Source organism: Diabrotica undecimpunctata, chromosome 4 (assembly GCF_040954645.1).
Source record: "Diabrotica undecimpunctata isolate CICGRU chromosome 4, icDiaUnde3, whole genome shotgun sequence".
Lineage (NCBI taxonomy): Eukaryota > Metazoa > Arthropoda > Insecta > Coleoptera > Chrysomelidae > Diabrotica > Diabrotica undecimpunctata.
The window spans coordinates 86,656,367-86,683,250 of NC_092806.1; the positions used below are offsets into that span (position 1 = coordinate 86,656,367).

The window sequence follows — 26,884 nt, forward strand, 5'->3', positions numbered from 1 at the left end:
GGACATGCGAATGCGCCAAATTTAAATTTCATGAAACTTCACAATAATCATACAGTGGTGTAGGGGTTCTAATTTATCTATTTATTTGTTATATTAGATAATATTAATATTACATAATATTAATACATAATACACTTATATTACTTTTTTTTAATCTAGGACACAATAAAGTTTTAATTAAATAATAACAATAATAGTCTAAAATGTGAAGCAATTGTTAAAAAACTTCAATAGAAAATACAAATAATCTTTCATGTGACAGTTGGGACAAACAATAACATCAGAAATAACATAACCTAACTAAATTTGATTTCTTAAACAAGGAAAGTGTCTCTCTTTCCTTGTTTAATGTGACCTCTCAAGATGGCACTTCCTGTCTAACAATATTTTTGCCCCACTACCTTTACATTCCCTCTTTTGTCTTTTTGCTCGATGCTAAGTAGTTAACTAAAAGTGGACCTATGCAAAGTGATGTATGACGTAATCGTATGGTATTCGCTAAATCCTGTCACGAAATATGCCACACACTGTGCGTTAATTCGTTTTATTGCTGCCAGTTTAAGGTGTTATTAGATGCCGCCATTGTTTAATTTCTCTCCACCATCATATTATCCCGTTAAATCCTATCATTTTAGGCTCCATATGTCATGATTAGACCTATAGGACCGGAGATACGCAACTAAGGCTCTTTTGACATAACATATATAGGAGCAAAGATATATATCTAAGGTCGTATTTCTACGTCGTAGTATTCTATTGGTTAAATGTTACCATTTGAGGTACTTTACGTCACGATTGGACTAATAGGATAGAAGATACATAACTAAGGCCCTTTGCCAGGCTACTCTATTTAATTTTTATATCTCATTGTATTCTATTAGTTAAATTCTATCATTTGAGGTATCCTTCGTGTTGGAAACAAGCATCGAAGAAGTACTTGTGTATAATTATCTTATCTTTTTGGAATTAATACCTATAATTAGTATAAGCCATTTGTTATCAAGAAAGTTAAAAACAACCAAAAAAAGTGATTGTGTTCAATGTTATTATAATTATCCAACAAGGAACTAATACAAATTTAATTACTACATTTATTAACATAAATATAAATAAAATAGTCCGGTATATTAACAAAATATGCCGGAATGTCTTAACAATTCCTAGTTGTAATTAGTGGAAAACTATGGATCACCAACTAGATAACCAAGAACCAACTAGTTATCAATGCATTGAGGACATAAATCCAGCCATTAGAAAATCCTGCCTAGCCCGCACTCCTCCACCTGGAAGAAATCGAAAAGACAGTTACAACTCTCTAGATGACCAGCAGAAAAAATTTAAAATACGCAACAACGATCTACAAACAAAATTATCAAACTTTCAAATAGAGAAACCACAAAAAAATCTCACAGATGCAGAAGAGGTAAAAAATGGCAGTGAATGGGTATCAGTCCACCACAAGAAACGTCAACGCAACGATGATAGTCCTGAATTGAAAAACACCAAACAAGCTACACTCAAAGATTATTGGCTAAGTAAAACTGTTCCTACATCTAACAGATACGAGGCACTTGAAAATGATAAACCTAATGAAGAGGATGAAATGCTGGAAGAAAAAAAAGATGAACAACCACCACCTATATTTATCCCAAATGTTGAGTGTATCAAACCATTACAGGAATTACTACAGCAGATAACTCCAGGTAAATATACTTTAAAATGTCTTGCTAACAACCAAATTAAAGTTCAAGCTGACTCACCCAAAAACTATTCATTAATTGTAAAATCTTTAGCAGAAACAAATACTCAGTACCATACATACCAACTGAAACAAAACCGTGGATTCCGAGATGTTATACGTAATTTACATCCTTCAACAGATCCAGATGACATTAAAAAAGCGTTGCTAGCGCACGGACATACAGCACTGAACATCTCCAACATTAAGCAAAGAGGCACAAAGAAAGATCTGCCACTATTTAATATAGAACTGGCTATCCAAAGTAACAATAAAGCTATATATATAATATTACAAAATTACTAAACTCTATTGTCACAGTTGAACCACCGCATCCGAAAATTGAACTACCCCAATGCCAAAGATGTCAAAATTTTGGCCACACCCACAATTATTGCCACAGGAGTCCGCGCTGTGTAAAATGTGTGGGCGATCACCTATCATCTCAATGCCCAAAACCAAAAAATATAAAAGATGTTCAATGTGTAAATTGTCTAGAAAATCATCCTGCCAGCTATAAGGGATGCTCAATATACAAAGACCTACAGAAAAAAAAATTTCCAACACTTAGAGAAAAAAACGTAAGTCAACCACCTCGTGCAGAATTTCCTTCAAGTACTCAACCAACTACAAGCTATGCGAAAATTGTTGCAGGAAGAGATAATAGAAATACATCTACCATAGATGAGACTTCTCATATAATAGAAACAACAACTCCTCAACATATACAAAATAATCTAGAACTACTAGTTCATATCATAATTTCTCTGATATCTAAGCTTAACCTTCAACACTAAACTAAAGATGTGCTGTTGGAATGCCAATGGATTAAACACTCATTTCCACGAAGTTAAAGCATTTATCTAAAATCATAATCTAGATGTTATGTTTATTTCCGAAGCACACATGACTAATAAGATCCATTTCCATATTCCCAAATATTCAACCTATGTAACTCAACATCCATTAGGTAAAGCCCACGGAGGTACGGCAATTATTATAAGAAATAACATTAAGCATCATGAAACAAATAAAATTAGTAAAGTTAACATCCAAGCCACATCAGTGTCGGTCGAAGATTCACAAGGCTCGATTATTCTATCTGCTGTTTACTGTCCACCGAATAAAATAATTAAAGCTGATCATTTTACTGAATACTTTAAGATGCTAGGACACCGTTTCATTTCTGCTGGAGATTATAATGCCAAACATCATAAATGCAGTTCCAGAATCGTAACCTCACGTGGACGAGAATTATTAAAAGGTATTAATGAGAATCATTTAATTCCTTTCTCTACTGGAGAGCCTACGTATTGGCCTACTGATAGACAAAAAATTCCTGATCTTATTGATTTTGCTATAGTAAAAGGAATATCACATACCTACCTCCAAATTTCTCCTTCATTTGACCTCTCATCAGATCATTCTCATTTCTTCATAGATCTACAAAGCCAAATTCATAACTGTTCTAAACATTTAACACTCTCTAATAAAAGAAAAAACTGGAACAGATATAGAGAAGAAATAAAAACATCCATCAATCTAAACTTGCCTCTTAAAAGTGATAGTGACATAGAAAATGCAGTTGCTCACTTAACTACAGTTATTCAGCAAGCTGCTTGGACGTCCACCCCAGAAATTTATTACAAAGACAACTCCGAGTCCTATCCTGCACACATAAATATACTAATATTGGAAAAAAGAAAACTGCGAAAGATATGGCAGCTCACTAGGCATCCAGAAGATAAAACAAATCTGAATAGAGCTTGCAGACTACTCAAAAGAAAACTGATCCAACATAAAGACAGTGGAATCAACAAATATTTAAAGAACCTCTCACCTTCAGATGATACAAACTATTCGCTGTGGAAACTAACAAAAAAACTTAAACACAACGAACAAATAAATATGCCAATCAGGAAACAAAATGGCACTTGGGCTAAAACTGACATAGATAAAGCATATACTTTTGCAAATCATATATGCGAGGTATTTCAACCGCATCAGAGGGAAGTCTCAGTTGAAGAAGAACAAGCTATCCATGAAGTCGTAAATGCACCATATCAAATGGCTCCACCTATTAAACCTGTTAAGAAATCTGAAATCAAAGAAATAATTGATAATCTGGAAATTAAAAAGTCACCTGGATATGATTTAATATCTAGTTTAGTACTAAAAAATCTACCCAACGAAGGCGTAAGCTTAATTACTTATATATTTAATTCAATATTAAAAACAGGTTATTTTCCACTCCAATGGAAAGTTGCTCAAATTGTTCTGATTCCAAAAAGTAATAAGGATCACACGGAAGTATCTTCATACCGCCCTATTAGCTTGTTGCCTATTATATCCAAAGTATTTGAACGGCTTTTTCTGAGAAGACTGGAGCTTATTTTATATGACAGTAATGTTTTACCGAATTATCAGTTTGGGTTTAGGAAACAACATGGTACTATCGAGCAAATTCCTAGGGTGGTAAAGACTATCAGAAATTCGCTTGAACAAAAAAATTACTGTACTGCTGCATTTCTAGATGTCTCTCAAGCATTCACAAAGTTTGGCATGTAGGTCTTATCTCCAAAATTAAATCTATATTTCCTCATCCCATAAGTTCACTTTTAAGATCCTACCTGACAGATCGATTCTTTCAAGTCAAAAGAGGTGGGGAAATCACTAACCTGTTTCCAATTTGTTCCGGAGTTCCACAAGGAAGCATACTAGGACCCACCCTCTACTTAATATACACATCAGATCTCCCAACGACGACCAATACAACAATCGCTACATATGCCGATGACACAGTTATCATGGCTTCAAATTCTACAGCAGCTGAAGCAGCCCAGGTATTACAAAATCACCTACTTAAACTAGAGAGCTGGCTTAAGCTGTGGCGAGTCCAAGTTAACAGTTTAAAATCAACACAAATAACGTTTCCTTTAAAAAAAGGTGTCGCGCCACCAGTTTCTATAAACAACACTCCACTACCAGTTAATACCGTCGTTAAATACTTAGGAATCCATTTGGATAGCAAACTAAATTGGGGCATCCACATCTGGAAGAAACGCCTTCAACTCAGCTTAATCTACAGGAAAATGTATTGGTACATGAGTCGAAAATCAAATCTTAGCCTGGAGAACAAACTTCTGATATATAAATGTATTTTAAAACCGGTATGGCAATATGCAGCACAAATCTGGGGTACAGCAAGTAATACCAACATACAAAAACTTCAACGTTTTCAATCGAAAGTACTGCGCCAGATCTGTAATGCCCCTTGGTATATCACGAACCACAGATTACACCACGATTTACAGCTATTAACAGTTTGCGAAGCAATATCTGCTGTAAACTCTGTATACAAGAACAGACTATCCTGCCATCCAAATCCGCTGGCCACGGATCTGCTCAACATTTCACACGTAAGAAGATTAAAACGACCAGACCCTTTGGACCTCTAGTAAATCAGGAAAAATAGAGCATAGTGTCATGATGCGGTGAAAAGTGTTTTCTAAATATTTCCTTAATTTGTGTTTCTAGCCTTGTAATTCTCATATGTGTGTCAGTGATGTTTACCTGTATTAAACTCTGTTTGTTAAGTGAAAGTTTAAACTAATTAATTATCATAGATTATATTTATATTATATTTTACCTGGGTGCTCGCCACTGAGCAGCTTCCCACTATGTTATTGTACATAAATCATACATATTGCTTATTGTTTATAATGAGACAGATTGCAATAAACATTGGATGTTAAAAAAAAAATTTGAGGTACGAAACGTCACGATTGGACTAATAGGACCGCAGATACATAACTAAGGCCCTTTTGACAAGCTGATGTATTTTATTTTTCTATCTTATTGTATTCGATTGGTTAAATCCTATTATTTGAGGTAATGTACGTCACGATTGGGCCACTAAAAACGAAGATACGCAACTAAGGCCCTTTTGACGTGATGCTGTATTTGATTTTTATGTCATTATACTCTATTGGTTAAGTGCTATCATTTGAGGTATCGTACGTCACTATTGGACTAATATAACCGAAGATATATAACTAAGGCCAGTTTGACATGCTACTACATTTAATTTTTATACATCAATGTATTTTATTTGTTAAATCTTTTCATTTGAGGTAGTGCACGTTATGATTGGACTAATAGAACTAAAGATACACAACTAAGGCCCTTTTGACATTGTTCTGCATTTGATTTTTCTATCCCATTGTATTCTTTATGTTAAATCCTATCATTAGAGGTACTATACGTCACGATTGGACTAATAGGACCTAAGATACGTGACTACGGCCCTTTTGACATGTTGCTGTATTTAATTTTTTTATTTCATTGTTTTCAATTGATTAAATCCTGTCATTTGAGATACTTTACGTCACGATTGGACTTATAGAAACAAAGATATATAATTAAGACCTTTTTGACATGCTGCTATATTTGATTTTTCTGTCTTATTGTATTTTATTGCTTAAATCCTATCATTTGAGGGGCTGTACGCCGCGACTGGACCAATTGGTTGGGCCGAAGATACAATAGGTAGTTGCAATATATCATAACCCGTTACTTTTAACCAAACATGATGCCAGAATGATTTGTGGATGAAATATATATATATATATATATATATATATATATATATATATATATATATATATTCTTAAATTTACTATTTCGTTGTGGGTAATATTATATTCAACAGCGATGCCAAATTTCTGATGCTAAAATGATTGATAATGAAAGTGTGATATACATTTTCATGTATATAATGGCAGCGAGTAAACGGTAAAACCTTGAACTAAATATATATAATATTTTCACTGTACCATCATTTTAGACTCAAATATTTTCTGGAATAAACTTATATAACTCAGTAAGGGATAAAAAGAGAAAGCGGATATTTTAAAATACCAACACGGTATCAAAACTCTAATCAATGAGATGGTTAAAATTCTTGTAACAAATACGGGAAAAAAGTTATTAAGGTCTTGTAAAGTAGCGTCGATATAGAGATGCTACTTTGCAAGACGATGCTCAATTGATGGTAAAAGCATAATGTATCGATGCGAAAATGATAGTAAGATGTATATATAGATATATATATATATATATATATATATATATATATATATATATATATATATATATATATATATATATCTATATATATATATATATATATTGTCATACTTCTTCTTTCCCAACCAAAGAAAAAATAAATAAAAACATCCATCGGAATAAAATTTTAAGATATCATTATAAACAAAATGTATATAGTAATTTAAGATAAGATTTAGTGTAGATAAGAATAGAAATTTGTTTGGCAAACGACCTTTTCCGTTTCTAACAGAATTATCAAAAAACCCCTGTGTGTAGAATTAGAAGACATTTTACCTGTAAGTTAATCTTGTCATTGTTTGTGTATTAAATGACCATATTCTAATCTTTGGAAACAGGTATAGATTGTGTATTAACAGACTGAGGATAGAAAAATCAATTTTTATTTATTCTTTCTCTGAAACAGTAATTTGGTTTTCCCAAATGATACACAGAATTTTTAGAACAAACATTAAAAGTAGTAAACAAGATTTGAGCTTTTGATTGGATAGTCGTACAAATTTTTGCATGATATATTTTATGATATTTGATTGATTTTTACAACTGACAAAGTTTTAAATTTTATTGCATTTATTTGAATTTATTGCATTTGGGATAAGAGGAAAAGTTTTCGTCTTTGCAACATTACTCGAATTTCATATTTGGCGGGGATATTATTGCACAAATTTCAAAGCTTCATATTTGGCGGGGATAAATAATCTAACGAACATGTCGACCACAAGGAGTCAAAGCAAAATGCAAGAAAGGAAGGAGGATAACAGAGAAGAGGAAACAATTGTTGATGAAGGATCGGATAATGAAGGAAATGCTACAAAATAGAGGAAAGAAAACAAACAGGGATATTAGAATAATTATTAACAATGATGCAAATACAGACACTAACAATAGAGAAAAACCAAAAAGAACAATCACAAAAAATGGAAGCAAATCAACTGGAAACAAAACAGGCAATACAAGATAATCAAAGGGAAACAAAACAAATAATGGACGAAAATAACCGCAGAATGGAAGAAAACCATAAGGAAACTAAACAGCCAATAGAAGAAAATGATAGGAAAATGGAAAAGCATTTGGACAAATATGAAAATGATGTAAAAGTCTATTTAGAAAAAGTCAGAGAAGAAACAGAGAGGAAACTAGAGATGCAGAGAGAAGAACTAGTAACTAAAATGAAAGATATTAAGACTGTCCAGAAAAAGGAATTAGAACAGTTAGAAGAAAAATTTGAAATGGCGGTACAAGAAGACAGGAAAGAAGTAGAAAGGAGATTAAAGCAAAATGAAAAACAAATGGCAGAAATTGAACTAAGAGGAGTAGAGAGAAAAGAAGTTATCATCCATGGAACAAGCGAAGCGAAATTACAGTTTGGCGGGGATGTAAGAAAACTGCACCCCGTACCGTTCATAAATAATCTAAAAAAGAAGATACAATACATGGGAAACTTTGAGAAAGCTAAGGAAATGATCAGAAATCATGTAAAAGGTGAGGCGAGTCTATGGTTCGACAGCAAAGTGGAAGAATTTGAAAATTGGCAAGAATTTGAAAATAAATTTATGAGTTTTTTCTGGGGAAAGACAGAGCAATTACAGATAAACAAAGAATTGCAAAATGGGAAATACCATGAGAGGATGGGTATATCAGAAAAAACATACGCATTGCAAATGTACAATAACGCAAAACATCTGCAATACAATTATTCATCCGAGCAATTAGTAGAGTTGATTGCAAGACACTTTGATGACACAATTGAAGATCAAATCAATCTACAAAACTACAAAGACATCGATAGTTTATGCCAATTCCTACAAATAAGGGCATCACGGATGCAGGAAAGAAAAACAAGAAGGTCACAAGAAAATTACAGACACCGAGAAACTTAGGAATACAGAGAGAGAGGACAAAATTTTAGGAGGGATTACACTAGATGAGAATTTATTTCCAGGAGGGAAAACGAAAATAGGGAAACAGAAGAGGAAATGATGATTTCAGAAATCGGCCATGGAATGAGGACAGATATCGAGAAAATCACAACAGAAATAACACACGCGCATATCCCGAAAACAGAAATTACAATAGACGAAATGAACAGGAATATCGTGGAAACCGGAACGGATATGACAGACCAAAAGAAAATAGAAGAGAGGTAAATCATACACGAATAGAAGAAAATGAGGATCAAAGACACAACGATGAAAGAAGAAATACGGAAGAACAACAGTCGGTTTTTTCACGAAAGCACCACCTAAAACCAAAAAACCAGGCAGGAATTTTTTGTCACCCGAAGGAATTTATTAAATTAGCAGGAAATAATGAGGAAAGAAGAGGAGTTAATTTAAAATTTGTAGATGGTTTCATCAAAAATAGACCAATCAAAATTTTGATAGACACCGGTTCAGAAATAACGGACATTGGCAACGATAAATGAGGGAATACGAGTGAGGGTACGATTGGATGAGAAAATGTAATCATTACAATGTGTAATAATGCCAAACATGTCGCATGACATGATTGTAGGAGTGGACGAACTGGCAGAAAAACATGTAGTCATAGATTTCAAAAATAATATGATGAAAATAACAGAAGAAAAAGAAGGATAACAGGAAAATGAACGTGGGAAACAGAAAATTGATAATTCGAAAAAAGAACAAACAGTGGAAATGAATTTGGCAACGAAGCAAGGACAAAGAAGAAAACGTAAGAAAAGGAAATCAATACCGGGGATTCCTCGAAAGAAGAGATGAGCCCCGAAGAAGAAAAAGAAATAGTGTCAACAAAGGAAAATGAAAAGGATATGATTGAAATAGTGGTATTTAAGGAAGATATTGATGAAAAAGAGGAGGAAGAATGTGCGATAAATATGTGTCAAGAATCAGAGGAAAAGGAAAGAAAATTGATATGTGGAGAAGAAAAAGAAAATGAGGTGCGTCTGATGTTAAAAGAACACGAAACTTTAATATATGAGGAAAGAAGAGTGGCAAAAAAGTACGAACATTCATTTGAGGTTAAAAACTTGGGAAACTTTCAATCGAAGACTTACCCGATCCCATATAAATATCGACAACAGGTGAAAGAAGAAATTAATAAAATGTTGAAAGACTATTCTTTATTGTTTTTGCATAGAGAAAAATCCCTACATAATTCAGTAATTTTTATCACATGCAAGGGCGGGGATTTGTCATACTTCTTCTTTCCCAACCAAAGAAAAAAATAAATAAAAAGATCCATCGGAATAAAATTTTAAGATATCATTATAAACAAAATGTATATAGTAATTTAAGATAAGATTTAGTGTAGATAAGAATAGAAATTTGTTTGGCAAACGACCTTTTCCGTTTCCAACAGAATTATCAAAAAACCCCTTTGTGTAGAATTAGAAGACATTTTACCTGTAAGTTAATCTTGTCATTGTTTGTGTATTAAATGACCATATTCTAATCTTTGGAAACAGGTATATATTGTGTATTAACAGACTGAGGATAGAAAAATCAATTTTTATTTATTCTTTCTCTGAAACAGTACTTTGGTTTTCCCAAATGATACACAGAATTTTTAGAACAAACATTAACAGTAGTAAACAAGATTTGAGCTTTTGATTTTATAGTCGTTTTTGAATGGTAATGGGGTTAGCCTGATTAGGAGACAGGGAGAGGCAGTTGTAATTTGGCCATCGAAGGAAACAGTCGTTTGTTAGAAGATAGGGTGTGGTTCGTGAGTTTGGATACCGGCATTGTGAAAAGAAGTGAATAGTTTTGCAAAGGAGATAACAAGTAGATTAAAAGAGGTCCTTGTATCTACCGTGGGCATTTTGTGAAGTATATGTGAAAGTAGTTTTACGGCATCAAGTTGACAAAAGTAGGTCCTTGTGTCATAAATAAGTAGCTGAGTTTTTGGAGAAGTAAATCAGGTGTTTTTGTGTAGTCTGCAGGAGGTTTGCAGAGACTTTAGGAAGGAGCCGAGGTGCCAAAGAGGAGAGATCACATCGTTGAGGAGACTGGACTTTTCTGGGTATGTGCCAACATACAATTCAATAGGAAAAAAAAGCTGTAAGTGTTTTGTACAATTGAAATTGGTATCTGTGAAGGATCTGTGTTGACATCATGGTCATTATCATTCAAATTTAAAGAATTGAAATTTGTTTAACTAATCAAAAGTTACAGTTTTGTTGTTTTTTGTTTCAAGAAAAGGAAAGTTTAAGTAAAATTGGTTTTCACTTATTATAAATTTATGTAGATTTAAAATCTTATTATTATAAAAATTTCATTTATTTTCTTGTATGCTGATTGATAAGATAACGGCAGAAGTTGAAAATTGTTTTATTTTTTATATATAAAATAAAGAATACTTAATTTTTGTAATATACCATTTTCTTTTATTATTACCCTTCTTCTCTATCTCGATAAAGGACAACTAGAAAATCTTTGAATCCATCGAACACAGGTAATATAAGGAGTCTTATTTTACAATTGATAACAATTAAATTATAATTTTTTTATTGGCTCAATAAATTAAAATCAAAGTCAAAATAAACAATCATAACAAAATATATATATATATATATACATATATATATATATATATATATATATATATATATATATATATATATATGTATATTATATATATATATATTATATATATATATATATTATATATATATATATATATATATATATATATATATATATATATTGTTATGATTCATTTTTTCAGCCAAATATAAAATTAAAAATTACTAAATAGACCATTTAAATAAATTTTCAAGATATCCTGGAAAGTTGTTAAGCTACGTAAAATTGAAAATAATATTGGTTTACTCTTAATATATTTCAAAGTACAAAATATAATAATTCAAGTAATTCAACTAATAACCTATAAAGGATATTTCGAAGAAATGACAACCCATTATCCTGGATGACCTGTAGTAAACAAAATTTAAGATATGCATAAATTATTTTCTTTGTAAAATATATTCGAGTGACGTGAGTGAGCTTAAGTGAAGTCATGAACAATGCGAGCGGGTTTTCCAAATGGACTTGTACAGTGAATAAGACAATAGAATAGAATATTTAGAAATTATATTTCTCCGTTAGTTCTTAAGAATTTATAGAAACCGATTAGCATGTTAATAGTTTTTAGGAAATTTATAATTGCAGGTAAAATTGTTGTTTGTTATCTAAATGGTGGATGGGGATAAGTGTGACGAACTCTGATTGGAGGAGATTGAAAAAAGTGGGATAGGTATGTAGGAATGAGAGTTTAGCTAGATTTTTGAGGGAAAAAAGATAATCAGTTGTTTTCCAAGGGTGCAAGGCAAACAGTCGTTGTTCTTTGGTGGTTCATAAGTGATAGTAAGCATTAGAAGTGAATGGTTGTGAGTTTTCTTGGAGTAAGTGTATCTGACGGAAGCTGATCCAGTAAAATATTGTAAGTTATACTTTTCTACTTATATATTCCAAGAGTCACTGTTCAGGCGTTCAGGCCGGAACGAGAGATTCAGTTTTATCGAGAAGAGAAGAGGCTAGCATCTTTTGAACGATACGTGCATTTGAAGGAGATCATTAAAGACGAGAGGCTCGCAATAATTTGTTGTAAGATTGCTGATTACCTAGGGAACTACTAAGAATAGATAGTGTAGGCTACAAGGAATAAGGATTTGGACAACTTATCATCAGAGAGATAGTTTTTTTTCATTCGTCAGTTTTTCTTTATTAACAAAGTTTTTTTTAATTGCTTTAGAAAAGTAAAAAATATTTTGATCAGGAGATTTAGAACAACAATTTTGATTTGAAATTTTAATTTATATTGTATATAACATTAATTTTTGAAGGTTTACGTACGTAGAACAAAATTTTGATAATCATTATATCAGATATTTTTTATTGAAAATATTTGAGTGTGAATTGTATTTCAATATATAATGTTGTATCATATATGTTTTTTATTAATTACTATTTAAATGGGAATAAGCCACAATTAAAGGTTAAAATACGTTTATTGACGTTTCAATTTCCACTTCGGAAATCGTTCTCAAAATACAAACTAATGTTTGTATTTTGAGAACGATTTCCGAAGTGATAATTGAAACGTCAATAAACGTATTTTAACCTTTAATTGTGGCTTATTCCCATTTAAATAGTAATTAATTTAAAATGCCACAAGAAAATAGCTTCAGAACAATATTATGTTTTTTATTATTCCGGTATTCTTTAGACCTTACCTATCATATGTAAAGCATAGATATTGAAGCACGAATATAACCCTGAGATAAGAGAATTAAATAGTGTGATAAAATCATAATTGCATCATTTAAATAAGGTTAATTAATTAGCTCATTAATTGCTTGGCGCACCTCTGACTTTTAATATCACATTAATATATATATATATATATATATATATATATATATATATATATATATATATATATATATATATATATATTATATATATATATATATATATATATATGTATTATATATATTAATATATATATATATATATATATATATATATATATATATATATATATATATATATATATATATATATAGGGGAGAGTGTTGTACCTTGGGTCAATTTTTAGTTTTTATTTTTTTCTAAATTCTAAAATTATATATTTGCAAAGTTTATCCAATGTATTAGTTACTTTGTCTATTTGGCTACATGCTTTCTTTTTATTGACACATTTTAAGCTTAGTAGTTAGTTAAAAAATATATTTTAGCAGGCCCTTGCATGTTGACCCAAGGTACAAACTGGTAATGTACCTTGGACCAGCATATATTGTACCTTGGACCAGCATTATATTGTACCTTGGGTCAGTTATAAAAAAAAATAGAACAAATCTTGAAATGTTTTATTGAATATCTCAAAATAATCAGAACATTATGATTAACTAATGATTAATTTAGTAAATAAAAACTTATTTGACATTATATCCGCTAAATTTAACATTAAATTTCAGGTGCGCATCGTGACGTGCAGTTCCGCTTATTTTGTGCGGTTGTGGAAGTTTACGTACAATATCATTGCGTAAAAAATCATAAGTCTCGGTTGAGTCGTTTATAAACTTATTGGAATCTAGAATTCTACGTAAATATCTAAGTTCATTATTAATTCCACTGTTCAGTATCTCGGCAACATAATAAACAAAAGATTTCTTCCCTGCCACTTTCACTAAAACAAAGTCTCCTTTTTTAATCTCGTTATTTTCAGATAAGTCATATATTTTTTGGTCATTTAATAATTCTTCTTCTCTAGTTACCAAGTCCTCAAATGTACCTCCATCACTTGAACTTGATTCACTATCATACTTAGCAGCTCTCTTTGGCACATTTTGTATATCTTCTGTCGCTATTTGCTTTGTAACTGCCTGCACTTTCTCAAATGATACCGTCTTTCCCTTTTTAAGCGTAGCTATTTCATCTTTCTCTGGAGTATCGGTAAGTATTCGTGACTTTCCTCTTGCTCTTCCTAACTTCTATTTGCGAACAGGTGCCTTTGGATAGGGTCGCAACATTTCAGGTGTAATAGAACTTCCTGAAGTTCCTGCTTGACGAATATTTGAGGTAGAAGGAGTAGAGACTTCCATTTCATTAACTGTAGTTTTAGTTTTTTCCCCGTCCTGTTCAACATTGACTTGCTCGCGACTGTCAGTAAGCTGGTTTAAAGGACGATCAGTTACATACGAAGATAGAAACTCATTATCTTCAAAAATGTTTTCATTGACGGGATAGAGACCGCTCACCTCAAATCCCTTCTGGATATTAGATGTAGTAAATGCTTTTGGAAATGCCTTACCTGCAAGTTCGGCTATATCGTAAATCGTAATAGGTTGTCCAGGGTGCATAATCATCCACTCACTACAGGCGGTATTATAGTAAGTTTTCATCGGTCCAAAAACTGTTCGATCGAGCGGTTGCATTTTGTGGCTGGTGTGGGGATGAAACGTTATCGGTAGAATTCCATTCTTCTTACAGAAATTAATGACACTTACATTAACGTGGCTATCGTGATTATCCAAAAGTAATATAACTGGATTTTCAACTGTTGGTTTCACATGATTTTTAAAGTGTTGTAGGTATTCCAAAAACAATATTTCGTTTGACCAGCCGGACGAATTTGCACCTCCTATAGTTCCAACTGGACAACCTTTTAGCATGTGAGGCTTAAAATTAACCCTCGGAAATATCATCATTGGCGGAATATGATTTCCGATTGCATTTATTGAGGCTATCAAGGTTACATTTTGACCTCGCTCTCCACTGGTCATTTGACCTAATTGTTTTATTCCCTTAGGTCCTACAATTTTTGGTGGTACATGGACAGTCGTTAACCCTGTCTCGTCACAATTCCAAATTTTTTCTGGGGAAAAATCTCCACGAGACAAAGCTTCTTTGTAGTTCTTAAAAAAGGAAGATATATTTGTTTTATTGAAGGATGTTGATCTGGCCAAACTTGTAGGTTCTGGTTTACGAAGTGATAAATCTTCATGTCTTCTAAGAAACTGCCTCAGCCATTCCTTGCCAGCTATCTTTTTTTGGTCCCAAGAAGGCGGATAAGACTTGTTATTTGCAGTTGCATACTGGTATGCTAAAGTACGAACTTCCATTTTCGTCAAACCATAGTGGAGGCGTGCAGCAGTGAGAAGATATATTTTAACTCAGCTTCCTCTTCTTTATTAAAAACTTGTTTTACATCATTGGCAGCAACATAAGAAAATTCTGAAGCCCCCGACTGCCTGAAGGATTTTACGTGCCTGATCAGCGTGGTTTTTGATATGTTATAGCACTTTGCTGCTTCCCTAATTGATAATTCACCACTTATGCATTTATTTGCGGCTGCAGTTAAATCCTGGGCATTTAAATGTGGTCTTTTGATACCCATTTTACTTCTTGGCATTTTAAAATGACTATCTGAAACAATAATAAAAGGTTTTTTTGGTAACAGACACACTAATTAATTTAAATAAAAGTCAAAATAATGTTAATTCGCAATAAGATTGTACCTTGGTCCGGTCCAAGGTACACGACCTACCGGTGCCCAAGGTACACAACGTAACAATTTCAGCTGTTTTTTGTTTTCTAATATTAGGTTATGCGTTTAGACAAAAAATACATTCATGATTATCAAGCGTAAATATATATTGTCCATTACAGATAATAATAAAATATATATATTTACATTTGAAGCGGATTTTAACAGATAACAAATAGGTAAATAATTTACTTACGATCAAACAAAACACAAAACGCTCTGCAAGTCACCACGCTGCAATTTTTTGATAAGTGTATTTAGATGCCATCTACTGCTGATATTATTAAACCACTAATTCAACCAAATCGAAGAGAAATCTGCAGTGGGTAAGAAAGAAAGTCAACTGACCCGAGGTACAACCCGGTCCGAGGTACAACACTCTCCCCTATATTATATATATAATATATATATATATATATATATATATATATATATATATATTATATATCTATCTAACATATAAAATTTCCCTGTCACAATGTTAGTTACCGTACTCCTCCGAAACGGCTTTACCGATCTTTACCAAATTTTATATGCGCATTCAATAGGTCTGAGAATCGGCTACTATCTATTTTTCATACCCCTAAGTGATAAGGGTTGTTCACCCTTAATTTTTTTTTTAATTTTTCGGCGAAATTTTTTATTTTTGTTTTTTTTATAATGTTGCATTAAAAAAACATACAACCCTACACTTTTACTTTTTTATCATCAACCCCTATTTTTTATGGCTATTTTAGTAATTTAATCATTTTTCATCTCGCTCGATAACTGATCAATTATAGTGTTTTTAACTGAACTTCGATTAAAAATCTAAAATGTTTTTTAAGAAAATAAACATTTATTTTTATTATTAAAGTTTAATCCTGATATATGCCTAGTGTTACCAATCTTAGATTCATCAAAATTGCCGCACCTTTACTGGTGAGTGAAATGCCATACTATACCATAAACTGAAGCCGGTCTCCTGTTTCACTCACTTCTCTCACTCTCTCACTCCCTCACACAGTTTTCGGCCATCCATGATTATTGTTTATGCATCAAGTGTAGTAGTAACGTTCACAATTATCAATTTTCTATTTCTGTGTAACTCTCATAATAACTATTAATTATTACTATTTTATTCATAATAATAAAATTATTAATTTTAAGTGTATTTGGCACGATTAGATCAGTTAATGAAGTTTTATTTAAACAAGTGATTTACATAACCTTAAAAGTACTAATTATTTGAATTTTTTACAACTATTGTTTCAAATTTTTTTCATAAAACTAATATTTTCGCTATAATCCTGCCCGTAATTATAATTATAACGTTTTCCATCATTAAGTAATTTCATTAATTCTATTTATATGTGTTTTGTACAGTGAGCAATGCCAAGAAAAAGCATAGGGGCTGATTTGAGCCGTAATACAAGTAGGTCCAGAAGTATGAGAGATAAAAGATTCCAAAGAACCGAAGAACAAGTCCAGCAACAAAATGCTGATGCACGTGTGAGCATTCAGCAATTGCATCAAGAACAATCAGAAGATACACGAGCTCAGCGCAATGAAGTTATACGTTTAGAACAACGACAATCACGCCGTTTTACGGTTAATAGACGCAGAACAAATGACCAACAACGCCAACAGGTACATCGTGCATTTACATCTGATTAATTTTTGCGTCTAGCATTTCAGTACGAGCCCGATATTGAATATTATGCTCATTCAAAAGTGGGAATTGGTGCTATGGATAAGGAATGTCCCCATTTTCATGCTCTCAAATTCAAAAATGAGCCACCTGGGATGTGTTGCGCGTCAGGAAAAGTACAACTACCTGAGATTGAAACACCACCTGAACCATTGAATGGTTTACTAATGGTTTAACATATTCCTGAAGTCAATTCGAACATTAAATTCCTGCTTTCAAATGGCATCGTTTGGAGCAACAGAAATAGTTCGAAATACTAATGTTAATGGTCAACAATACAATTCTACATTCAAAAGCAAAGGCCAAGTTTATCATAAAATGGGCTCATTGCTGCCAATGCCAAACGAAGCACATAAATTTTTACAAATCTACTTTATGGGCGGCGAGGATTCCGGAAGCGCACTTGCTAATCGCGTGAATGCACGTTGTGACTACAATAACCTTGATTCATTTTTTGCCAGGCGCATCGTCAGCGACTTGGACGCTTTATTGAACGAGCACAATGAATTGTTGAAAATATTCAAATCAAACATGCACAAATTACAAAGCGATAATCACGCTATTGTCATTAACTCTGATAAAACACCAGCTGGAGAACATATTCGTAGATTCAATGCACCTGTTGTTGAAGACGTTGCTGGAATCATGGTTGGCGATCGTACAGGTACACGAGAAATTGTGATTCGTAGAAGAAATAATAATCTTCAGTTCATTGCTGATACACATCGTTCATATGATGCTCTCCAATATCCGCTAATATTCTGGAAGGGACAAGACGGATATTGCATAAACATAAAACAACGAGATCCCGTATCAGGTACTTCATTTATCATTAACCATTTAACAAAACAATTAAATTATTGAACGGAATTAATTTAAATTAATAATCATAAATATATTATTACAGGAGCTGAAACAAACAAGAACGTTAGCTCGAAAGATTATTATGCGTACCGATTAATGATTCGGTGCGGCCTGGACAACGTCATTCTACGATGTCGTGAGCTTTGTCAACAATTCATTGTCGACATGTACGCGAAGATAGAGGGCGAGCAACTACGATACTTACGATATAATCAACTCAAGCTACGTGCGGAAGAGTACATTCACTTACGAGACGCTATTAACAACAACGCCGACGTCGCCGAAATTGGTAACTCTGTCATTTTACCATCATCGTATATAGGCAGTCCACGTCATATGCAAGAATATATACAGGATGCTATGGCTTACGTGCGCGAATATTGACGACCGTGTTTATTTATCACGTTCACATGTAATCCAAAATGGCCGAGATTACATCTTTGCTATGGACCGTGGAAGTGATGACGTAGATTTTATTGACATATGTCAGTTTCACTTTCCAAACAAACCTTGTTTAGTGTGGATAATTTGTATTTTTCGTTATTTTTTCATTTTTTTTACAGAATCTTTCCGCTTTTTGCAATATCTAAGTATTCTAATAGTTACTACAACAATTTTACAAGGTTGTGTAAACAATAAAGCATGTTGTTTTATAAAAATAGAATAAAATGCATGTATCAATAAAGTAAGGTTAGAATGTCTTTAATTTAAACTTTTAAACTATATTTCATAGAAATAGAACACTGAATTATGATGGTATTATCTTAAAAACACTATACTTAAAAGAAAAAGCAGCAGAGGAAGCAAAATGTTAACTTTATAGAAATTAAAAAGTCTTGAGATTGGACATTTCAACTTTTGTTTGGAAAGTAATTGACAGTTGTGACGTCACACTTCCACGGTCCATTGCCTGGCCAAAATGCAATACATCGTCATGACATTACAGCACGTGTATTCAGACAAAAGTTGAAGTCTCTAATAAGTTACATTACTAAATTACATGTATTCTGTCCCACACGTTGCTGGCTGTATTCAGTTAAATGGCAAAAGAGTGGATTACCTCATGCGCACAATTTGGTTTGGTTAATCGACAAAATCCGTCCTGAAGAAATCGATAGTATCATTTCTGCGGAAATTTCAGATCCGTCTACTGACCAAGTGCTGTTTGATATTGTTACAGCAAACATGATCCATGGTCCATGTGGTACTCTTCATCGTTCATCGCCTTGCATGGCAGATGGAAAATATACTAAAAATTTCCCTAAAGATTTCACTAATGATACGATAACAAATACCGACGGATATCCAATATATCGTCGAAGAAGTCCCGGTAATGGCGGATACTCATTTATTAAAAATATCAGCAACACAGACATTGACATTGACAATCGTTGGGTGGTGCCGTATTCACCTCTGCTAAGCAAGACATACAATGCTCATATTAATGTTGAGTTTTGCAGTTCTGTGAAGAGCATCAAATATATTTGCAAGTATGTCCATAAAGGCAGTGATATGGCTGTGTTTAGAGTAGAAAATACTAATGTAAATGCTCCCCCAATGAATAAAAACGATGAAATTACGCTCTACCAAATTGGACGGTACATCAGCTCCAATGAAGCTGCTTGGAGTATCTTAGGTTTTCCAAATCATGAACGGGATCCAGTAGTTGTTCATTTAGCCGTCCATCTTGAAAACGGTCAGCGTGTATTTTTCACGAACGAGATCGTGCTACAAATCCACCTAAAACTACACTCACAGCATTTTTTGAATTGTGTAATAGTAGTGTTCAAATCTCTTTAACATAAAAGTATTTATTTACAAAGTAAGGTAATTTACAGGAAAGTCAGTTTGTCAATTCTCTTTATATCAGTTCTCCGAATGTTTAGTGGAATTAAAAATCTATTCTTTGTTCAAAAAATAAAACCTTTTTTCTCTCAGAGACTACCTGACCGTCAAGTCGTACATTGTATTAAATAAATTCTAGGAAGTTGTTAAACCGGTGATTTAACGGGTTTTGGTCCCTGACTTGATGTTTTGGCGACGATGCAGTAAAACAAAAATATATTCAAGTTTCAGCCTTCAGACGTAGCGGTTCGATGATATAAAAATTTTCTCTCTTTGATTTCCACGCGGAATAGTGTAATTAGAATCTTAAACGGGATATATTCACATCTGTTCGCGATCAACGACATAGCAAGAAGCATTTATGGTCGGCTTTCGATGATAATTATTATATAAAATCGCATTTGTTAGAATAGTTGTGATCAATAAAATTGACTGGTAGCAGATTCAATACTTTCTTTATTACCGGAAATCATCCTTACTTCGACCGAGATTATTTGGAATCGACGTCTTAATACGAAACCAACAAAACGCTTGGTTCCCTTTCTTATGTTTGGACGAAACATCACATCTCCACACATAATTTGGTACCCCTGGTGGGACAGCAAACGTCCTCTACAACACTACAGAAGCAAGGATTTCCAGTTAAAGAGTTCTGACTCCATCACCCACATCGAGATTTACGAAGACGCTGCTCCAAACCCGTGAGTCGTCTTCAAAACGACCCTCTCCAACAGGTAACACCGTTTACAACAACGGTGGACTTATAAACTTTATTTATTTTCGCGTTACTCAGTGACTCTAACTCGATACAATTTCTATAAACAATTCTCACAGTGTTTATTTGTATTTTATATATTATCACTCACTATAATTTTTATACTCGTTCTCGTTTTAAGTAATACTTTCTTACTTACTATAATTTACGCATAATACGCAATTTTGAATGTGTTTATCAAAGTCGTATCCCACTATATTTATGACTAATTAAAAATTACTTATCGCATTCATTTACAGATATTTCACGATTTTTTTACACATTTATATAATTTTGAATTTGAATTTTTACACATTTTTTATAGTATAGTACAATTTCAATTTTCAGCCACGATCTTTTTTCTTTTTAATAACAAACATATCTTTCTATCTCTACACTGTACACTGGTGTTGTCTCAGTTTTGTTTTCGTTTTATTATCACATATTTTAATTTATACTAATTGACATGGATCTATTGAAAAGAGAGCGTGGCACATGCAAGTCTACAATCACTAGAATTTTAAATTGGATCAATAACTCCCTTGATATTCAAACTAACACCTTTGAATTAGATCACCGAAAAGCACATTTAGTTAATACCTTTAATAATTACAATGATATTTGCAATAAAATAGAATCTATTGATGCGGTCGACTTGCATGCCGAAAATAGGGAAGAAATCGAGGATAAATACTTCTCTGCTATGTCACGAATTGACGGAAAATTATCTCAATCAACGCTCAGTAACTCATCTTCTTCCCCATCACATTCTCAATCACAGGAACCCGCTAGTAATTCAAATGTAAGGTTACCACCCATTTCCGTCCCCAATTTCAATGGTGAATACAGTAAATGGCTCTCTTTTTACCAATTATTTTCTTCTCTAGTAAAGGATAACAATAGTATCACAAAAGCACAAAAATTAATATATTTAAAATCTTCTCTTAAAGGTGAACCCTTAACTTTAATTGACTCACTTGAAGTTACTCACGAAAATTTTGATCTCGCAATAACTATTTTAGAAAAAAAATATGATAATAATCTCGCGATAATAAATTCGCATATTAACGCTATAATAGATTTCCCTACACTTTCAAAGAGCAATTATCATTCATTAAATGAATTCGTAAATGATTTGAAAAGATATATTGACTCCTTAAAAATTCTGCATGTTCCGATCGAATCGTGGGATTATCTCTTAATAAATATTATAATTAGGAAACTTGATTTTGCCACTAAACGGTATTATGGCGAAAGAAGGGATCGCGACAACACTCCCTCGATTGTCGAACTTTTTGAAATATTGAATGAACGGTGCAACATTCTCGCAGACCTAACATATACCTCTGACTCAAAAAGAGAAAAATCACACGGCAAATATAATGCTACCTCTCTCCACCTCAACGCCTCTGCTACACTCCCATCTCGCGTTTATATTAAATGTAATTACTGCAATGATTCAGCTCACAAAATATATACATGCAGAAAATTTTCCTCTCTGCCACACTCTGAAAAATATAACTTTCTTAAGGCTAATCACATGTGTTCTAACTGTTTGGGTACAAAACACACCCATGCTGATTGTCCTTCACGAACTTGCTCAATCTGTTCCAAAAAACACCACACTCTACTGCATCAAAACTCCTATGCGCAAAATACCAATTATTCTGGCTCTTCCCATTCTCCGCATTCCGAAAATTATCGTTCTAACATAAATGGAAATCATTCACGATCTAACCATTCAACACAAAACCCTTCGTATGATAATAGAACTAAACATAACTCTTTTCGTCAACCAAATGATGCCAGTCCAACAACCTCACAAAACACCAATTCTCCTAGTCTCTCATATCAACATAAAAATACCACGCACTCCACGGAACCGCGTCGGACTAATAATGTCCAACCTTCTACTTCTAACAATTTTCCAGACAATGGAAACGACTCCAGCGTTGCTTTGAGTGCTACAAATAAGTCCTTTACATACTCTTCAGTTCTCTTATCCACTGTTCAAGTTAATTTGATCGACAAATCAGGAAGGCCCTTACTAATTAAGGCAGTCCTAGACTCTGGAAGCCAAAAAACGTTCTGTTCTCAAGAGTTGCTAAGTAAAATCAATTGCAAAATTTATCACAGGGAATTACAAATTTCTGGCATTTCACAAGGCTCTTTCACCTCGAACTTAATGGCAAATATTAATGTTCATTCTCCTAATTTAAAATCTCAGCACCTTAACTTGAATTGTGCAGTTATCCCAAAAATAACTTGTCAGTTACCTCAATTTCATATTCACCCCAATAAGCTCAATATACCCAAGGGTTTCACTCTTGCTGACAAGCATTTTTATCAAAAATCAAATATTGACCTTTTGATAGGAGCAGATTATTATTATGACATTCTTCAACCAGGTCTCGTAAAGTTAGGACATAATCTCCCTACTCTTTTCAATACAATTTTTGGCTGGGCAATCGCTGGCAATGTTCCAAACTACGCTCAGTCTAAAAATAATGTCTCTCTATTTGTGCAAACTCAAAATACCCACTCTTCAGACTCAAACCTTGAAGCCCTTGTTTCTAAATTTTGGGAAACTGAAGATTGCCCCGGCGAAAAAATATTGTCCCCCGATGACCAATTAGCCGAATCAAATTTCATTAATCACCTCAAAATTCTCGAAAATGGTCGATTTCAAGTAAATCTACCTCAAAAATCTCCATCTGAGCACCTCAAGCTTGGTGAATCATTCCAAATTGCAAAAAAACGTTTCGAATCACTTGAAAAGAGATTTAAAAATGACTCCAATTTATATAATGCATACAAACATTTTATAGATCAATACATCTCCCTAAATCACGGTAAATATGTTCCTCTTACATACCACAACTCGCTAGATGAAAACAAATATTTTCTACCCCATCACTGCGTATTAAAGGATTCAGCAACCACCAAATTGCGCGTAGTGTTCGACGGAAGTGCAAAAACCACTTCTGGATACTCTTTAAACCAGATACTTCTTACCGGCTTTCAAACACAGCCAGATCTCTTTGATATCCTCTGTCGGTTTCGGCAATTTAAATTTGTTTTCATCGCCGACATCGAAAAGATGTATCGGCAAATTAATGCCAATCCCAATCAGACTTTTTTACAAAACATCCTTTGGAGAGATAGCCCACACGAACCCTTAAAGTGTATTGAGCTAACGTCTGTAACCTATGGCGTAACGTGCTCCAGTTTTCTAGCCACTCGCTGTTTAAAAGAGATAGCTACTTTAAATACCACAAAATACCCCCTTGGTTCTGATGCACTGTTAAATCAGACATATGTCGATGATATTTTATACGGAACCAACACTCTAGCCGAATTAGAAGCTCATTTGTGAAGTATCACTCTTCACAAATGGGTTTCTAACTCGGCTGAATTTTCTGCCAAATATATTCGGTCATCTCAGTCTAATTATGAAATAACCTCAAACAACTTAAATACCAATAAGGTCTTAGGTCTCTCGTGGCACCCCTTAGATGACTATTTTACGATTTCAATTCCAAGTCCTCCCGCTGCTGATAATAGCTTCACAAAAAGAAACGCCCTCTCAGCACTCGCCAAAATATTTGACCCCATAGGTCTCTTGGGATCATTCACTGTCACTGGAAAGGTATTTATTCAAAAACTTTGGCTCAATAAATTAAATTGGGACGATCCACTCCCTGAAACTCTTGCTGAAGAATGGAAAAGATTTATTAACGATCTCACTCTCCTGGAGTCTCTTAAAGTACCCCGTAATCTTTTTAACAGCAGGCAAATCTCTAAAATTGAAATACACGGATTTGCCGATGCCTCAAGTAAGGCTCAGGCCGCTGTTTTATATTTTCGCACAATTTACGCTGATGATACTATCAGTTGTACTCTAATCGCATCCAAATCTCGTCTAGCTCCCTTAAAAACGGTATCCATTCCTAGATTGGAGCTATCAGCCATGTTACTACTGTCAAGGTTAACTAAAAAAATAAATTCCACCTTTGCAAATCGCTTGCACTTCTCCTCCATTAATTTGTGGACAGATTCACAAATCGCGTTATGTTGGATAAACTCTTCTGCCTCGCGCTGGAACACTTATGTAGCAAATAGAGTAACTCAAATTCAAGACCTAACATCAAATTTTTCTTGGAGACACGTTCGTTCTCATGAAAATGCAGCAGATTGTCTATCTCGCGGCTTGACCGCTACTGAATTTCTAAATTCCCGGATGTGGTGGAACGGCCCTGAATTTCTACTTAAAACGGACTTAAACCTAACGACATTTAACCCGAACTCTACCCAAGTATTATTACCGGACGAAAAGGTATCATCCCTTATAATCAGTTCAAAAATCTCAACGCAAGATGAATTTATCAATAATCTATTTTCAAGGTTTTCCTCTTACTCTAAATTATTACGCACCACTGCCTACATATACAGGTTCTCGTTTAATGCAAGAAACTCATCTGATAAAAAACTTGGTATTTTATCTCCGGACGAATTGCGATCCGCCTCTATATCAATATTTAAGGCTATACAATCCCTAAAATTCTCTAAAGAAATCTTGGAAATAAAAACCCAAGGAATTACATCAAATAAGTCCTTAATTACCCTGAACCCTTTTTTGAATGCAGACGGACTTCTCTGCGTCGGTGGACGCCTAAAAAACGCTAATATCCCCTATGAACAAAAACATCCAATATTGTTACCATCTAACTCTCACATTATCAATTTATTACTAACTCATGAACATTGTCGTCTAGGCCACGCCGGACCGCAAACGACATTGTCCAACGTCAGACTTAATTATTGGCCTTTAAACGGACTTCGAACACTAAAAAAAATTGTAAAAAATTGTCACGTATGTTTTAGATTTCGCGCTAAACCTATGGAACAAATCATGGGAAATTTACCTAAGGTTAGAATTACTCCTTCTCGCCCTTTTCAAAAATGTGGGCTGCGATTTCGGTGGGCCATTTCTTATTAAATCCTCTAAGTTAAGAAAGGCTCCAATGCAAAAATGTTACATATCTATTTTCGTCTGTCTAGCCACAAAGGCCGTTCACATAGAATTAGTGTCATCACTCTCTACTGATTCATTTTTATTATGTCTAAAAAGATTCATTGCCCGAAGAGGTCTTCCCTCTCTCATATATAGTGACAACGCAACCAATTTCGCTGGTTCAAAAAATGAACTTAAGGATTTGCGCGAATTTTTTAAATCCTCTAGTTTTTCAAATGACATGCAAAATTTCGCTGCACAAAATTTCATAGAATGGAAGTTTATTCCACCTCATAGTCCCCATTGGGGAGGTATATGGGAAGCAGCAATTAAAAGTGCCAAATATCACATTCGTCGAATGATAGGGAATGCTTATTTAGTGTTTGAAGAATTCAGTACAATTCTCTCGCAGATCGAAGCAATTTTAAACTCACGCCCTATTTGCCCCTTGTCGAATGATCCCTCTGATCTACAATGCCTTACACCCGGACACTTTCTAATAGGCAGTAGCCTTACCTCTTACCCTGAAAAAACATTACTACACTTACCAATTAATAGGCTTAACTTCCTTCAAAGATGTTCACAGATTCAACAGTCGTTTTGGAAACGATGGTCTGTTGAATATCTTAGCCAACTGCATAGTCGACCAAAGTGGTCCAAAGTAAGTCAAAATATTAAGATAAATGATTTAGTCTTATTAAGAACTGATAACTGTCCCCCTCTAAAATGGCCTACCGCGAGAGTCCTGGAACTTTTTCCGGGGTCAGATAATCATGTCCGCGCAGTTAAAATTAGAACTGCTACGGGAGAGACTGTTCG

At 33.6% G+C, this 26,884-nt stretch overlaps 3 protein-coding genes across 3 annotated transcripts; 2 read left to right on the forward strand and 1 right to left on the reverse strand.

Moving 5' to 3' along the window:
• Window positions 1-14,342: 14,342 nt before the first annotated feature.
• LOC140438777 (uncharacterized) lies at window positions 14,343-15,473 on the reverse strand. Its single transcript, XM_072528425.1, has one exon. The coding sequence runs from the start codon at window positions 15,471-15,473 to the stop codon at window positions 14,343-14,345; it is 1,131 nt and encodes a 376-aa protein (XP_072384526.1).
• Window positions 15,474-17,807: 2,334 nt separating this feature from the next.
• LOC140438778 (uncharacterized) lies at window positions 17,808-20,252 on the forward strand. Its single transcript, XM_072528426.1, has 3 exons — window positions 17,808-18,405; window positions 18,496-18,741; window positions 19,489-20,252. Exons 1-3 carry the CDS (start codon window positions 17,808-17,810, stop codon window positions 20,250-20,252), a joined length of 1,608 nt encoding a protein of 535 aa, XP_072384527.1.
• A 1,265-nt stretch (window positions 20,253-21,517) lies between these two features.
• On the forward strand, window positions 21,518-24,427 carry LOC140438779 (uncharacterized). Its single transcript, XM_072528428.1, has one exon. It carries the CDS (start codon window positions 21,518-21,520, stop codon window positions 24,425-24,427), a length of 2,910 nt encoding a protein of 969 aa, XP_072384529.1.
• Window positions 24,428-26,884: the final 2,457 nt, after the last annotated feature.

Coding starts and splice junctions, on each gene's coding strand:
- LOC140438779 (XM_072528428.1), top strand. CDS start 21,518: ATGGATCTATTGAAAAGAGAGCGTGGCACATGCAAGTCTACAATCACT.
- LOC140438778 (XM_072528426.1), top strand. CDS start 17,808: ATGGCATCGTTTGGAGCAACAGAAATAGTTCGAAATACTAATGTTAAT. Junction 18,406..18,495: donor ACAACGAGATCCCGTATCAG/GTACTTCATTTA, acceptor ATATTATTACAG/GAGCTGAAACAAACAAGAAC. Junction 18,742..19,488: donor CGCCGACGTCGCCGAAATTG/GTAACTCTGTCA, acceptor GGCTGTATTCAG/TTAAATGGCAAAAGAGTGGA.
- LOC140438777 (XM_072528425.1), bottom strand. CDS start 15,473: ATGGAAGTTCGTACTTTAGCATACCAGTATGCAACTGCAAATAACAAG.